At 36.9% G+C, this 17,422-nt stretch overlaps 3 protein-coding genes across 5 annotated transcripts in view; 1 reads left to right on the top strand and 2 right to left on the bottom strand.

The window, feature by feature from the left end:
• The window catches only part of TMED8 (transmembrane p24 trafficking protein family member 8), a 16,671-nt gene extending 12,535 nt beyond the window's left edge, over positions 1-4,136 (bottom strand). The window contains exon 1 of the mRNA XM_039351614.1: positions 3,629-4,136. Coding sequence (XP_039207548.1) covers positions 3,629-4,100 — 472 coding nt within the window. The 5' untranslated portion in view covers positions 4,101-4,136. The remainder of the gene's footprint in view (positions 1-3,628) is intronic.
• Positions 4,107-13,788, top strand: SAMD15 (sterile alpha motif domain containing 15). Of its 3 annotated transcripts, none has more exons than XM_039351618.1 (7): positions 4,107-4,497; positions 4,807-4,905; positions 6,417-6,931; positions 7,828-8,013; positions 8,133-8,417; positions 12,942-13,069; positions 13,550-13,788. In XM_039351618.1, the coding sequence occupies exons 1-3, from the start codon at positions 4,123-4,125 to the stop codon at positions 6,693-6,695; spliced, it is 753 nt and encodes a 250-aa protein (XP_039207552.1). In that variant the 5' UTR covers positions 4,107-4,122; the 3' UTR covers positions 6,696-6,931; positions 7,828-8,013; positions 8,133-8,417; positions 12,942-13,069; positions 13,550-13,788. The 3 variants fall into 3 exon arrangements, 2 of the variants coding, with proteins under 2 accessions (XP_039207552.1, XP_039207553.1); XR_005557717.1 differs by having other exon boundaries at positions 4,124-4,261; XM_039351619.1 differs by lacking the exon at positions 12,942-13,069.
• Positions 6,726-17,291, bottom strand: NOXRED1 (NADP dependent oxidoreductase domain containing 1). The gene is made up of 8 exons (XM_039351616.1): positions 16,707-17,291; positions 16,499-16,602; positions 14,452-14,628; positions 12,918-13,102; positions 10,953-11,133; positions 10,291-10,445; positions 9,748-9,955; positions 6,726-8,060 (listed from the first exon to the last, which is right to left on the bottom strand). Exons 3-8 carry the CDS (start codon positions 14,604-14,606, stop codon positions 7,778-7,780), a joined length of 1,167 nt encoding a protein of 388 aa, XP_039207550.1. The 5' UTR covers positions 14,607-14,628; positions 16,499-16,602; positions 16,707-17,291; the 3' UTR covers positions 6,726-7,777.
• Positions 17,292-17,422: the final 131 nt, after the last annotated feature.

Here is a 17,422-nt window from a genome sequence, read left to right as displayed (position 1 = left end):
CCTGGGAATTCTGGGACATATAGTTCCAAATTCCAACACTTTTGCAAGGCATCAGGTTAAGAAGACTAGTCTAGACTTATTATCATTTCACACTCTATTCTTTCTAATAGTTTCATTTGGCAACATCCTTTGTATATTGATAGAGGTTTGACAGAACTAAACAAGCACCATAAATACTGGATATTCTCATAAGAATACCATGATTTATACAGCACCTCAAATGAGGTTCAAAGCAGTCTACATATATTATATTATAAATTGCATCAAAAGATAAAATTCTAAGAAGATAATATTCTCTTGAATTATATACTTAGTACATGGAATTTAATAACAGGACAACATAAATGGATTCTTCATGCTTGTGGGAAGAATCCAGAGAAAGAAATATTTTGGGAAATATTAAAAAGGCAGAATAGATTTCTCCAAAGGATCTTAAAGGCAAAAAAGCAACCCCAGGTTTTCTTAATAGCCCCAAGCAGAAACTAGGCAGAGGCTAGCTTTTAGAAATGCAGATGTGTGATAATCCTATTCAGGAAGGTTGGAGTCAGGGAGCTAGAAGAAACTGATGAGATTAGAAAGACAAAGACCCCTAAAATCTACATGACCCTACCCAAACTCTAAGGACAGGAAACATAATAGGATTGACCCACCAATACCAAAAGGGCATACTCAGACTCAGGTCAAAGTACATGACATAGGAAATACAAAGCCTCAAACAGGAACAGGAAACAACTTCAAAAGCCCAAGATGGTATAAAAACCTACCACTCCCAGCTACATGTGGTCAGCTTTTCCAGAGCCACGTTTCTGTCTGGTTTTGCTCTTCAACAAACTACAACATTTCTAAAGCAGTCTCCATTTTGTTTATTCCCTGATGAAGATTTTTCTTTCAACATACCCTTGCTATAGCTAAAAGACTGAAATTGCAGCATTGGAAAGATTTACTCCATTTACTCAGTGAATGGAAGATCTGACTGCACTTGCTACTTGCCTATAGATGAAAACTTTGCATGGACAAATATAATGAAATTAGAGACTCAAATAAAGTAGATTAAAAACATGATAGTTCTAGAAGTTCATTAGAAATGAACACACATAAATGCCTAGCGTTTATATTAAATAATTATATAGATAAATCTGTTTATTCTAAGTTATCCTTTATTTTTTGTAATTTTTCATTCATTTTATGCATTTGTTATGTATTTTTAATGTATGTATTTTTGTGTTTTTTACTTTTCTTCATTTTCTATTTTAAAAGCAATAAACATTATTTTAAACAATTTCATAATGTGCATTAAAATAATTTAAATGGTTAGAAATTATGTACAAATTGGTTATCCTTTTCATATCCTTAATATGAATAGAGTAATAATCTCCTGAAGCTGGTTTTAATGCCATGAAACACAGAAACTGCTATTAGTATTGTGATTATTTCCAAGGAAAGACATTACGAGATTTTTTTCTCAAATACGAAAATGATTCAGTCTACTTTGTATATTATAACCTTCAACTGGGATCTACAGGTTATAACAGATGTCAAATAAAACTTCTGTATGTACTATATTTCGGAGAGTTGTCTTCTAGAACCTTGGTCTCTGAAATGAAGTGTACATTTACAACAGGGAGTACACAAATTGATTCATTGGATTGTAGGAAGGAAATAGTACAAAGCCTATTTATTATCTAGAAAAATAAGAAATTAAATTATATAAATACTATAATATTGTATATAATATTTTATATACATTTTAATATACTATTTATAATCAAAATCACATGAAGTATTAGTACCACTTTATAAAACCTTAGTAAGGCGACACCTGGAATACTGTATCCAGTTTTGGTCACATTACAAAAAAGACGTTGAGATTTTGGAAAAAGTGCAAAGAGCAACTAAGATGATTAAAGGTCTGGAGAATAAAGCATATGAAGAACGGTTGCAGGATTTGGGTTTGACATGATAGCAGTATTCCATTATCTGAGAGGCTGCCACAAAGAGGACGGGGTTAATTTATCTTCCAAAGCACCAGAAAGCAAGACAAGAAACAATGGATGGAAACTAATCAAGGAGAGAAGCAACCAGGAAGCAACTTTCTAAAAGTGAGGACAATTAACCAGTGGAACAGCTGGCCTTCAGACATTGTGGGTGCTTTCATTACTGGAGGTTTTTAAGAAGAGACTGGACAGTCACTTGTCTGAAGTGGTATAGGATCTCCTGCTTGAGCAGGAGGCTGGACTAGAAGACCTCCAAGGTCCCTTCCAGCTCTATTCTGATTAATTATGTAATATATTCATTCAGTAATAATATATTAACATGCACATATTGGAGTCCATGTTCAAACTTCTTTTTATTGATTGGATTGCACTGTTAAAAAGGTCTGGAGACTACTTTGGAAAATCACATATAAAACTTCAGGCTAGACACTGTCATGTTTCTTTGATCTTCAAATTAGTGAAAACAGTACTTAATTCTACATATTATGAATACACAGGGCAAAAAGCAATAGCTTCTGGGCATATAAAACAAGAAAGCAAATAACTTCAATAGCTTTATCACTATTACATGATGCAACAGTTGCACCAAGCTACATTAGCCTAACTATAGAACAGCTGGTATGTTAGGGGAAAACATAAACATTGCAGTGCCACAAGGGAGAATTCTCTCACAAACAAAATTATCAATGTTAGAGTATAAGAACATTACTGAAAGAAAAATGTCAACCATATTATTATTTGGCTCATAAATACAACATGATACACTATGATATTCTCCCCCAAATTTGGTCATTAGTTGGATATGGTTTTGCTCTTTGCTGACTACAAAGATCCTATTTTCTGATATTAACCTTATCATTGCAGGTTTATCTTTGGCTACCAAAATGCAAGAGTTTCTAAAGAGAGAGGGAGAAGTTCTGGGGCTATAGAAAAAGCACCGATTCCTCCATTAAAATATAGACAATCATTTGTACACAAAAGATCTAAGGATACTTCAATGGTGCTCTTCTACTTCATCAACCAAATACAAGAAGCATCTCTAATAATCAACTCCCAGACATGCATACTGTTTCTCTGTAGAGATTACAAAAGAGCAAGATGACAATTATGCAGGCCTGGAAGTAAAAGATTCTCCAGGTGACAAAGTTTCCAGGGACTGCTCTATCATAACTAAAAGCATATTCTAATAAGAAGGGTTATTTACAGATACAGTAGGTGGCCTATTAAGATGTGCTGCTAAACATCGTATGAAAGGGGCAGGGTGGGCAGGGAAAGGAGAGAAAGGGCAAGGGAAGGACAATTTTCTTAACTTGCTAATTATACACATCCAAACACACCTCACCTCAGTCCCTAAGGCCACCTCATATTTACTTTCCTTCAGACAAAAGGCAACGGAGTCCGCCAAACAGAGGAACCGAAGTTGCAGCATTCTCACGTGGCCTTGCTGCCGGGAAGGAAATGACCTGTTGAATTTCTCCCTGCCAGGCCCCAACCACAAGGAGAAAACGCAAATAACTCGGATTTGTCAAGTCCACCCTGCCTTCTGCGAGACCCTTGGCCCAATGGGGAGGCGAGGCCTGGCGGACACAACGATTTCCCTCTCCACCTCTTTCTAACTGCAGTCCCGAAGGTACCTGGAAGAGACGGGAGCGGCGATGCCGCGGCAAGTTTCTCTTGCTCTTCGGCCCCGCTAGCGCAGTAATGGTCACCGCTGCCTCCGCTTTCCCGGCCTCCGAGCGCGGAGGATTTGAACGGGGTATCCTCGGGAACGGCCGGTTCGTCCGACATCGGAAAGGAAGACAAAGAAGCCCCCGAAGTCAACCGGGGAGAGGCGAAATGATCCGGAAGCAGCCGAGAAAAGCCGAAGACACTCTGCTTTCTCTGAGAGCGGCCGATTCTCAGGCCTTCCCCACTACGGAATTCCCGCCTAACCGGCCGCAAACGAGAAAGGTCCTCGTCAGGCTGCGACAGAGCGTTTCCCGACGACAGAGAGCGAAGCAAGGAAAGGAAACGCGACGACACGTCCCGGAAGTACTGGTTTCCATGGAGACCGCTCCAGGAAGGACGCGTCGTCATAGTACCGGGATAGTTGCCCTCCTCCTTCATTTCTCCCCCTATTGTGGGAACGATGGACAGTAACACGATTTTGCGGACGGATGTCGCAGACGACGAAGACGAGGAGGAAGAGGAGGAGGAGGAGGAGGAAGAAGAAGAGGAAGAAGAGGAGGAAGAAGAGGAATATGAGGAGGAAGAAGAGGAAGAGGAGGGTGAGTCGCTGCCCCGCCGCCGCCGTCGCCGCCGCCGCCGCCATCCTTCCCTTAAGTCTCAGTCTTCAATCAAAGAAGGCAGCCGACCCTCGGCTGCATCCGAAACTATGCTCGTGCCCGAATCGCTGCTCGAAGCCGAAGTCAAAACTCCCACCATCGTTGGTCCCTTGTATTTATCCTGGACTCCCGAGGAGGTGGCTGAATGGATCGGCGACCTGGGCTTTCCTCAGTACAAGTTAAGATCGGGTTTCCTTGCAAGTGCCAATCATTGCTAATAAAACGTCATTTATAAGTCATAGTCAGTATAACTACTAGTAAGCTAAAATTAGGTTCCGTATCTCTTGTTTAGATTCGTTGGTCTATCAACCTATTTCAATATGAAGATGAGTTCAGTGGCACTTAAAAATGTAAAGGAGGTCCCAAAATTTTGTCTCTTGGATATTCATAAATCATTTTTTTCATATTTTTGTAGGTGCTGCTAGCTGGTTAATTGGAAGAACAGAACATTTGAAGTTAATAATAATTTTTTATTTTGTTTTAAATAGGAGTGTTTTACTACAAATTTTATCTCAGGACGGAAACTCATATATGTAACGTGTTCAAATCTACCACAGATTGGAATTACTGACTTTGAACATATGAAGGTGAGAGCATATATTCATTGTATCTTTCCTAGAGTGAAAATGCTATACTTAACATTTTGTGCATATTGCAAAACTGACAAAAAAAAATAAGATGAGTTAAGCGCAGGCTGGTTTTCCTACTCATAGTATGATAGATTTATTTGACACTTGGTGCTTCTGCAGCAACTTTTGTTCTCCCAGATTCGTGACATCTGTTATCAGGCATTTATTCAGTCAGTCAGTCATTTTTCACAAATAGATGAAGTTGCAACAGTCTTGTCTTTTATGAAGAAGTAACCAAAATATGGTAGGCAAATAATATTTTTTCATATTTTCCTGTTTTTATGTTACATCTCCCTTTAACTCTTTGTCAGCAAAATCTAAAAAGAATTACAGAAATAGTTTTTCGCAGTAGCAACTTGAGCCTGTAAAACGCTCCTAGATTGGGGCTGAAAGGCAAACATAATCATAACAGTAGACCAGGCACTCTATTAGACACTTATATGGTATAGTGGTTAAGGTACTAGCCTGCAAAACAAGAGATTGTGAGTTTCAGTCCCACCTTGAGCATGAAAGCCAGCTTTGGTCTAGTCACTCTTTCTCAGCCCAGCCTTCCTCACAGGGTTGTTGTTCTTGGGGAAAATAGGAGGAAGTTATTATCCATATTCATGCCTTGAGTCACTTATAAAGTAACAAAGATGGAATAAAAATCTAATAAGTAAATACTATGTGAGAGTCAGTTTGGTGTACAATAGTGCTTAAGGCGTCAGACTGAAAGACCAGATGACCATTAATTCTACTCCTTCATTTAGGCACACAGCCAGCTGGATGACCTCAGGCTACTCCCTTTCCCTCAGTCCTAGGAAGGAGGCAATGGCAAGCCTCTTCTGAAAAATCTTGCCAAAAATTTGGCAAGGGATTTGCTCAGGCAATCTCAGAGAGTTGCATGTGATTGAACAGAAGGAAAAAAAATAACCATATAGTTATTTTAAACTAAAAGGATCCTGTATGGAAGAATCCATTAATTATATTTTTTGTTCACATAGATAGGATGTTGCCATGGCACTGTTGACTATTGATGATTTTACTTTTTTATTAATTTTCTCTTTTTGTACTGACTTTTCTGCAGATGTTTAATTGGTAAATATTTAAGATTACAGTATTTTAGTGTTTGTTTAGAAATTAAGAATAGTTGCTAAATTAGAATGTTAGAAATGTATGCATATTAAGATGCTATTCTTCTGTTACAGACATATTTTCCAGCTTTCCTTACTGAGAATGAAAAGGATTTGTATGTCCATGTTTCTTTATTGTGGCAAAGCTCATTTTAAGCCTTATGGTATATAAAAGATTAAGAACCAAAACTACACATAACAGTGGTACATTTATATGACAGTATAAACTGCATGGGATTATTGTGAATTATGTGCCACCCACCTCCTAGTGGGGTACTACAATGACAACTGTGTAGCTTTAGAAAGATGAACATAGTAATTGTTTTCTAGATTTTTTTCCTCTTTTTTTCTTTGCAGGAAATTTCAAAGCATGTACGAGAACTGCTGCAATTTGAAGAGCCACTTTTTGAAAGAAGTATCTCTCTACCACCTCGAGATAACATTGGATTGTTCTTAGAACAAAAGTCTCGAACTGGAAAACACAGTGATGCTCTTAGTTATTCTCAGTTTGTTCAAGAAGCAAGATTACAAGATTATGAACCAAAGCCTCCAACTCCAGAATATGTATGCGAACCCCAGCCTTCAACGCCATCATATGAAGAACTACAGCAAACCAGTTCATTTTTCTCAAAATAAGAGAATATTCGTTGTTCTTATGTTTCAGATATTACATTGAAATATTTTCCTGTATTTCTATTTCAGTTTTCACAGGGAACAAAATTGCATATGGATGCAGTTTAACCAGTATCCTAATCCTAAACTTGATAAATAGAATATCATGGAGGAAGTGCTTCCTGATGCAAAACAGAAATTTTTCCACATCACTAATGCAAAATAAAGCCATATGTGAACACAGAGGATTGTTCTTACTGGTACTTATGATGAAGTCTTATCATTTGTTCTGTGAGGACTCTTGTAAGAATATATGGGGCTTCAAGTCAGCTGCCATATATTAATGAATTGCTCTAAATACTTAGGATCACATGACAGCATCCCTTACAAAAACACTAAAGTCCTGCAGTGCTGCTTAAAATGTTCTAGTGCCATATAAAATTAAGAAATTTTACCATTGGAATTTGCTAATTTATCAGCGATGTGATTTAGAACTTTCATTTCTTTAGAGGTATATGTGTCAATTTCACTGCAGGTCCAATCTTATTCTAAACTGGGACAAATGATCATTATCATAATGATAAAAATGCAACAATATTTAGCTAAACCAATTTATATTTTGTTAATATTCTTAAGTTTTAGATAAATGCAAAGGTGGAGCAACATGAAAAATCAAACAACCAAACTTATAAATACAGTATTTAGAATATAATTTATGTCTGAAAAGTGAATGCCAAGGGAGTAACCATTTCAGATTTAAAAGATACAATAAAACACAAACTTCAATTAAAAAGCCATATATGACAGACTATAATTCATGGTGGAATTTGTGCACAAAATTACAGTGAAACACATTAGTGTATTCATGTGAATGCTGCATTGAGACAAATATAGAAAGGTGGACATGTGAATTGTTTTTTTTTAGAATTTTCCTTGTATTTTGCATTTATGCCTAATTTTTCATTGCAAAATTTAATTTCCCATTGGCTTTCATTAATATTTACCATTTAAATTCCTATAATACCATTGTAGACATTGCTTCCAAAGTTTTTTAATGTTAAAAATGAGAGCAAAAAAATCTTTCCACTTCTAACAGCTTGGATAATTTATGAGTCTTCAGAATCAGTACTAGATGTCTCTTCTGTTTTCTTTGCAGGAATTTTATCAATTTGAAAAATCAGTGATTTAGTGGGTTTTAGCAGCACTGCTGAGAGTGGTATCTTTTTAGTCATAGAAGTCGTCAAATCTTCACTTTTCATGGCTAATGCTGTTATCATGTTAAAATAAGATGAAGCAATGATTTCCTGAAGAGAGGTATTTGTTTCAAGAAGCTGGCTAAGAGGTGAGTCTTTTAGCTGTACAGTTGTTATATCAAACCAGGGGAAGGAACTAGAAGAGAAAATTCTATTATCTATAGATCCTGAAGTTATACAATAAATCAGTATTGTTTTGTCATTACAGAGGTAAAGGAATGGAAATGGGAATACTATATATTTAATGATTAAGCTCTAGTCTATAAAGATTCTTCAGACATCTATCATTTCTATCTGCATATATGCAATTTACCACTGACTCCAAGCAGGTCATCTAGACAGAACCTGCTCCTAGTACCCTACTTTGGGAAGGAAAGAAACTGAAGCCAATAGGTACTTAGTTCTCTGAAAAATCTTCCTGTGGAAATAACACCAGCCCTGCAGATCCCAAAATATGTATGTGCTGCCCTGGGATTTTAAAAAAAATTTCAAGGTAAGCACAGCAGTTCTTCATATCTATCACTATGTAAAATATTAGCTATTAGTTCACTGTTCTGGCCTTGGGTCAGAAAAAATCAGTAAAGACAGCAGGAACTAAAAAAGGTTGGGAACTCTGAATTGGTCCCTTTCCTGATTGCATTCAGAAAAATGCTGAAGACAGAACTTTGCTTGAAGGTATTGTAATTAGATTGTGCCATCATTTTTTTTTATTTTTAAGATACTTCATCCAAGAGTTATTTTGTTATATTTTTAGTTGCTATTTGTAGTTATTAGGGGGACAATCTTGTCATGGTTGCCTCTGTATTCCAGAGATTAACAAAGCACTCTACAGAATGGCTGTCCAAATTGATGGGAAAATCCCCAATCATTATTTAAAAACCCTAAATTCCATCAGGTACTTGGGGGTTGAGCATCTTAACTCACCTTTCTTTTCTGCAGATGCAAGTAGCTTCAGTTAATCTCATTGTCACAAGAAACTGAGCTGTCCATGACAAAGAGACTGCAGGAAATATTCCCCAGAACTAGATCACATACTATCTTATCCAAGATAAAGGCCAAATGTAATGGATGGCCAGCCGTGTAGGTAGGGCCAGTGAAGACCTGTTATAAGCCCAAGATTGTCATAATGGCTATCCAAACACTCAAAGTGCAATTATGTGGCCATAGGTAGGGGAGTAACCATTGCAACTTTGAAACGGTTTGTAACTCTCTTTTACGAGGTAGGTCCTAACTTCAAACAATTGCTAAGTAACCAGTCATAAGTCTAGGACTACCTGTATACAGAACCTCTGCGCTAGCCTGAACATATTTACAGTACATAATGTTGTACATAAAATCAGCTTTACATTCAGGATTACTCATAAGAGAAATGCCTTCAATTTACTATAAGTGCAAATTGTGCTTTCAGTAGCCTCCATATGATGGCTTAACTTTAAGAAGCAGCCCAGTCTGAAACAAGACGGGTCAAGTTACTAAAAATGAAGGCTGATTTGTACAAGAACTCAAACTGTATATACCCAAGAGATTGGGTATCATGCACCAAGATAGGTCTCAAGCTGAGGTACAGGGAGGAAAAAAGCCTGCATGTATAGCACCATTCTCTTATACTATTGGAATCCTGATGTGTTACTGGGGATTTGATTGGGGCAGGGGAGACTTTGGATGAGCTTGTGAGGATAGAAACTCCTGTGGCTTGTGACTCATATTATTTCTCTTAAAAAAACTAAGCCACTCATAAATTCCATAAATGATGCATTATCAGTGTTAAAAATGTTGGATAAAACAAGATTAAACACAACAATTTTCCACTGGATTTTACTTACTCATCAGCAGCCAAGGAGGAAGCAAAGGCTTGGTTGATAAAATGTTCACAAACTAGAAATGGTGATGAGGTGGTGGCATTGCCTTCACAAAAACATACTTGATTGAGCAATCCCAGAGCCTTTGTGTAGGAGAAATGCTGTTGTGTATAGCTATTTAAAGCTGCATAAAATACAGCAGCCAGCCACTTCACGTTGACAGTTATTTCACCTGGGAAAAAAAAGGAAATATTTTCTTTCATGTTTAGTTCACCATGCCGCTTTAGTAGCCTTCTTCAACCTGTTACCATCCCATCACTCTGAGTCATAATGGCCAATGGAAAACACCAAGTTGGAAAAAAATTGTTTAAAGCTTAAACTGTAAAATACAAGCTAATAAAGGAAAAATGTTTGTGCTGCTCCTGCTTTGAACATTTGGCCTTTCTTTCTATAGCCATCTTTACCATCTCATTCTGCTGCATGGATAGGACACAAATAATTCTATAAGCCGAAAAAGAACAAGCGAAAAAATTCCATTTTTCACAAGGTTTTCAAAAGTCCACCTACTCTTGGAGTTGCAAGGACATGTCGCCTGGATAATTGCTGTATTTTTGAGGGCTTCCAAAACTGTTCTGTTAGCCTCCCACATGTGAAAAGAGCTGTTCTCAGAGCACTTATACTGAGGCCTCAAGATTGAACAGGAGGAAATAAGTTGCTTCAGTCTGAAAGTAAATAAGATCTTAAATTATGCAGTTGGGTTAAGTATCAAAATGCAAGTGTGTGAAAAGTATGCATCTATGGATCTTACCTATTGTCAGCTTCTGCCTTCAGCCAATTATTGCTTATATACTGTGCATACACAGAATGAGCATGTTATGTATATACTGATTTCTTGTTCTACTATACATGAACACAATAAAAAAGATATAAGCTCAGTTTCAACAACAGCCCTATTTATACCACTGAAATGTAACCACAAAATATACGGATATTAGCTAGAAGTGGGGATACCCTTAATACTCAAGCCTGATTTTCACTATTTCGGAAAAGAGTTCTTTATATACAAGACCTAAGATGTGCACGGCCAAATTCCATTTCTGGTGATTACGCTCATGTAACGTTCATATATATATAGGTTCGTATATTGGACACTTCTAGCAACAAACGTGGGAGGAAGCATGATTTTTTTTCCCAATTCATATTAGCATTAATATCATAATGTGCCATACCTGCTCAAAGGGATTGCTGTGACCAGGCTGTATATAATACATGAGTTTTTGAGAGAATCCTGAACTTCTGAACATATTTGTTGAAGATGACATGGAAGACAGCAGAGAAAAGCAACATCTGCCCAGCCTACCAACTGCTTGTTGTTATAGATACACTCAACTCCCAGCTTGTGGAATTCTACTAAAAAAAAAAAAAAAGATAAAGAAAAGGGAATGTTTAATTTCTGCTTCCATAGAACAAAACTTTAATTGAAGAGTCTTCAGTCTTTAGTTTCCTTCTAAATCTCCAGAAAGATAAGCATGTTAATTTGTTACAATACTGAACTTGGTAGACAACACCTCCGGTTGTTTGATTTACAGCTCATACCTAACAATCACACTACGGCTGTCCATTTCCACTTCTTTGGTCTTCCAGAGACTATTGCTGTTGCAGTTTCTTCTTTTAGCTTTTTTTTAGACAGCACAGATTTGATCTTATAGCAGAGCTATAGTTTCTGTCGTTCACTCTTTTTAGTCTATATAGTTATTATCCTTAACAATTGGTTTTATGTTATAATTATTGATTTTATACTTTTTATATTTTTACTTTATGCTGATCAAGGATCCCACTAAAGATACATATAGTATCTTCTTCATGCCATGCTATCAGTCTTGGTTTGGATGACTAGTGGTCAGGGATTATGGGAATTGAAATAAGAAAACACAGAGAGCACAATAACAGTCTTCCTATCACTGGTGCAATGTATGTGCTCCATATCTTTATAAAGACAGCATTTATTTGTTGTATACTGATGTGCATAAACATAATAAAGATCATATTTCTTGGACTACTATACTATAAAATAAAACTACTCCAGATGAAATTAATAGAGAATTATAAATTACTTCTAAAAAGATGAAAACAAATAGAAGCCAGAATATGTGATTTGGAGGGAGGGACGGCATCCAGTTTCTTCTACAGATAGTCCTTTGACTTATGATCACAACTGGGACCTGAGCTTCCATTGTTAAACAAGATGGTTGTTAAATCTTATCTCTTTTTTGCCACTGTTGTTAGTGAATCACTTAATTTGGTGAATCATGTGGTTATTAAGCACATCTAGCTTCCCTCTTTGACTTTACTTGTTGGAAGATGCCTGAAAAGGTCGTGAATGGTGATCATGTGACCCTGGGATGCTGCAACCATCATAAATAGATGCCAGTTGCCAAGCACCTGAATTTTGATCCCATGACCATGGGGATGCTATAATGGTTGTGAGTACTGGTTGTAAGTCATTTTTTTCAATGCCTCTGTAACTTAAAATGGTCGCTAAACAAAAGATTATAGTCAAGGACTTATAATCTAAAGGTTGTTATTAAATTATATTTTACTTTGATTTTATAGAGTTCATTTTTCTTTTGAATCCCAAGAATTCCTATGGTAATGTTGATGAAAGAAAGCACCTCTGTTTTTACAAATTTGATTTTTCAATGAGAAAGTGGCAGCTAACTGAGCCAGTCATTAGCAAACACTCATTTCCCTGCTTAGCATAAACTGGAGCACTTTTCCGCAAGGCAAAGGTGCCATTGGATGCAACCAAAGATTAACCCTTTTAAATGAACTCTGAGACTTTTTGTATTTGTTTCCTATGATTTGGCAGCAAGAAATCTTACTGTAACTAAAATATTTAATTTTAATGAGCGTATCAGCTCTTATTTTTAACTGTTATGGTAACTTTTTGTGAATCCTTTTCATAATTCTGCTTGATAATTGTTTAAAGTCAACAGTTGAAAGTAAGAAAAGGAATCAATGAGTTGCTATAATGAAATATAAACTGAGACTAAGGGTGAGTAGTTGTGGAGAAAGATATACAAAGGATATGCAATATATGATTAGAATGTGAATTCTACTACTATATAGAAAGAACTTTTGAGTTTTGTGTATGAGAAAGTTTCTTGTCTGTCTTTCAAGCACCTGATTCTTACATAGAGTTTCTGGCTGTCTTGTAGAGATCTGGATGTTCTTTCCTGAAATGGCACCCAAATGTAACAATGTTCTGGCCAGTTGTTTCCCAAGATGGCCTCCACCAATAATCCCAATCTTCAGTCTTTGATTATCCTTAGAAGGTTGGGAACCAGTGAGTGCATCCTTACAATTCTCTTCTTTCTGTCTGAGGGAAATCCCAAAACAGCAGTTATTATATATACAAACATAAAATTCAAAGTGTAAAATAAATGCTACCTATTTCTTAGAGTGTGAATAGGCAACTGTGTAAAAAATATCCTGGAATGATATGCTGAATTTGAGTCAGAAGTCTGATATGTCCATAAAAAGAAAAATGGTCACTTTAAACTACATCACTAGAAGTGTATTTGCCAAAATTCAGCAGTTTCATTCTACTCCGCTTTGGCTAAGGTCACCCTGACCACTAGAATCCAATTCATTAAGAATGATGCAGTCTAATGACAACATGCTCGGTGACAGTCAGTAAGAGCTATTAGAGAATGGGAAATCATATAAGGACAGATGGATGGAACTTTTAAATTTTAGCCTTGAAAAGGTAAGATTGGTTTTTTTTCATATAATGTAGTCTTGCTTGTCTCTTTGTTCTTTTCAGCAAACAGCAGTCCCCATTTAGAGCAGAAGAACTATCCAATGTAATAATAGGAGAGGGAACATTGCTGCTGTTAGTGACTTGGGATCTTCCTGGACCCATGGCTCCTTCACATAGATGATGCCAGCCACAGGGATCACAGAATCAAATCTTCACGGTGCCTACACTCTCTGTCTGGCGTAGCATCCCCTGGATACCTTCTTGGTTTTTAGAAATTTTATTAAAACATGATTATTTCATCAGTAGCTGGAATGCTTTGAACGTGTTTCTTCTGACAGAGGAAAGGCATTTGACTCCAACTTATTGTTTCCAATACTGTATGCATGGGTTAAATAATATTGTTTTATTTTCACTTTTGTTTTTAATCCAATTTATGGAAGTTGGGGAATATGCCTCTTGAGAGTTTTTCACAACTGGAACATCCTATTAATCCTCCCAAAATAACATTTTAGAATTCCTAAATATTGCTATTATTCACAGTTGAAAGTTCAAGATCTTTGTTAATATTGCTATAAATTCTTCAAATGTCTAATAGTAATTCCTAATGTATTTGACATTACCGGTCATGTTATCTTGCTCTAAAAATATAATTTATATTTATTTATAATTTAAAATTTTTTGACCATTCATTTGCCTGAGACAAATAAAAGATTAAAAGCAAACAATATAAACAAAACAATTGCAGGGGAGAGGCTTCCACAGATTTGCCCGAAGAAAACATCCGTAACAGACAATCTCCATGATTCATAGAATGTCCTGAAGTTTACAAAGCATTGATTTAATAGATGGGACTAGAAGGGTGCCTATTCTGTCAGATCTTATGGACAATGGGCTGCAGGGGACATGAGACACACACACACACACACACACACACACACACACACCACACAGATCTTTTGCCTTACTTGGTGGCATTGAGCAGTTTGCAGAAGAAAAGTGCATGGGCACAAGCATTCACCATCAATCCTTTGGCATAAGACTTCAGATGAAACAGTGGCTCATTTGCCCCAATCCCATATTCTGGCTGGAAAGTCTTTAGGTTTGCCATAATATTGGCCATTTCAAGTGTATGCTGAGAGCAACTGAAATTATAATAGAAATTACTCCTGTTGGCCATCCATTGCACTAGTGTATTATTAAAGCAAGAGACAGTTCAGTTGTGGCACATGCTATAAAATATGTATTCAGCACCTAGAAATTGGGAAGGGTAATGACAGTTTTTATTTTTAATCTATTTTATAATGATCATTTATTAATAAACAATTCTTTAGGAAAGTCAGGGGTCTCCAAACTCTTTAGCCTTGCATGAAGTTTTCAGATTATGTCGACCCCTAAACATTTGTTACATGAAAATATTTTTATACATATTACTTTAATAGTACTACAACAATAGAGTGTGTTGGGCAACCATATAAATCTCTTTAATAAATAAATTTTTCATAAAATAGATATTATTTAAAATATAAAAAATATAAGATTTAACATACCTTTTTATTGAAACTATTGATATTACTAATGAGAAGGGTGTATCTAATAAGCATCAACAGGGGCACTGGTATTTGGTGAGATAGTCTTGCCCACTATGGTGAGAAACTGACTCTAACTCAACTCTACCAAGATAGAGTGACTCTGGGTCTTTTGATTTGATGAGACATCCTCTCTGGCTCTTGCTGGGGTTGCACTCCCCTGGACAGACCTGGTGTACATTTGGGGGATTCTCCTGGATTGTGGCTCCTGTTCAAGGTATTGGCCATGGCTGGGAGACCCTTGCACAAATTCACCCTCTGTGCCACCTGCACCCATTACTGGACTGGGAGGTCTTGCTGATCACTTCTTGGTTGGATAACTGCAATATAGTCTACATGAAGCTGCCCTTGAAGACCATCAGGACCCTACCCTCTTGGCCTTTGAAACCCTTGAAGAGTTGGCTCTTCCTGGAAGGGCTGGGGTACAGTGAGATTGGAAGCCAGTAAAGTTGATTATTGATGTGTGGGGAATATTGTTTCTTGGAATGAGGGAATGAGTGACAGTGAGCAGAGTGGCTTATTCTTTGTAAGCCACCCAGAGACATGGTCCATACGATGGGTGGCTGAATAAGTCTTAAATATATGACTGAATAAGTCTTAAATATAAATATATAAATATATGTTTAGAACCAGGAAGATACAAACAAGGTAACAAAAGGTTGTTGCCAAATTAAGCCATTTGACCTATTGTACCCATGTCATATGCAACTATGTAAACAACAGAGTATATGATGTGACATAGTTCATCACTTGTATTGCCCCTTCCATCCCATGCCCCCACAAATGAAAACCTCAAATGGAGCAAGGCCACTATCAGCAAGGCCACAATAAAGGTAGTCCTTGGTTAACAAAGGCAATTGGGATCAGACTTTTAACCTTAGCTACGGCAGTTCTGGCAGTCCCTGTTGCTGTTGTGAAGACCGTGTGGGTTGTTAAGTGAGGATCTTCACATGACTGCAACATCCCACCAGTTCTCCCACTGACTTTACTTTTAAACTGCAATCACATGACCGTGAGGCTGCTACAATGATTGGAAATCTAAAGATCAGTCGTAAGTACCACACATTCAGCACCACATTCGCAAGTTCAGTTTAGAGAAGCTCATACTCTTATGCAAGCTGGTCAGCACAGGAGCATTTCCTAATCCAGGTGTCCTCCAGATATAAAACTAGAAACACAAATCATCTATGCAGCAGGATACACAGCTGGGAATCTGAGTTACATCTCAAGGACAACTTATTTAAGCTGTAGAAAAATCTCCAGCCTGTCCAATATTATATAAACCAACCATGTCTTTCCGCCTATTTTGTCTTACATCAGCAAATATACAAGGTATTCCAATCCTCTCATCCTAAGAAGAAACTATGTTACAATGAAGTGCATACTACAAAGAGAATAATTCTGATAATCTTTGCTTTATACTTACAATATATAGCTTCTGAGAGTAAATCACTAAATGGAACTAATGTTCTGGCTGACAGTTTGTGATTGGTTCAAAATCAAAACTGTTAAACGGATAACCTCCAGTTCCTACCGAGAGAACAGGTTTGAGTTGTCAGGATCAAACTTTCCTCAACAAAACACCATTTTTGTTAGCATGTAAACAAATGGAAAAGAAAATATCACATCATTACCAGGTATGGAAGCCACCAAGTGCATTGCACCAAATTTGTTTAAGCTTCTGGCTCCTTCTAAGCAATTTATCCTTCTGGTCTGCAGTTAAGGGCATTCTACAAACAGAAGGCTGTCGTCATGGCAAATGCTTGGTTACCAAATCTGTTTTTAGAATTTTTTTTTAAATTTACTGATTTCGTAGTTGCAGCCTTTAAAGGAGACAGCAAATAATTTTCAGCTTCCCAACAGGATCAAAGCAACGAAATTTTTTCCTCTTTTGAAGTTACTCTGCAGTTGTAGTCCTTCCCCATGTGCACTGAGAGTTGCTTTCAAATACATTATGTATTATTACACTGCACTGTAAATTGTCTACAAAATCAGTAACAAATATTGGTTTGATTCAACCCACTGTCTTCCCATCTGTTACTATTTCAATATGTTGGTTATATTAGCTGAGAACCAGAGGTCCATTATTACCATAAACCTACCCCAAAATATCTTCAGAACATTCCTTGCTTATAAACAGTTTATAGCTTAATGTGTTGTGTGGATCCAGCCAATTATAACTGAATTCACTTTTAATGGTGAGATTGTCAGAGGTATTTAAATGTCAGAGTGTTCAATCCTTGGTCGAGACAATATATGAAGAGTCTCAGTTTCTAAATATTGTATCTTTGGAAAACACTAGTTACTTTACTCATACTCATCTTTACAGCCAAACAGCCAGAGAAAACAA

This window comes from Crotalus tigris, unplaced genomic scaffold (genome assembly GCF_016545835.1).
Source record: "Crotalus tigris isolate CLP2741 ecotype Arizona unplaced genomic scaffold, ASM1654583v1 scf7180000018371.15429387391:27106975, whole genome shotgun sequence".
Lineage (NCBI taxonomy): Eukaryota > Metazoa > Chordata > Lepidosauria > Squamata > Viperidae > Crotalus > Crotalus tigris.
The sequence above is the reverse complement of the archived record's forward strand: the minus strand, read 5'-3'. Positions and strand labels throughout refer to the sequence as shown.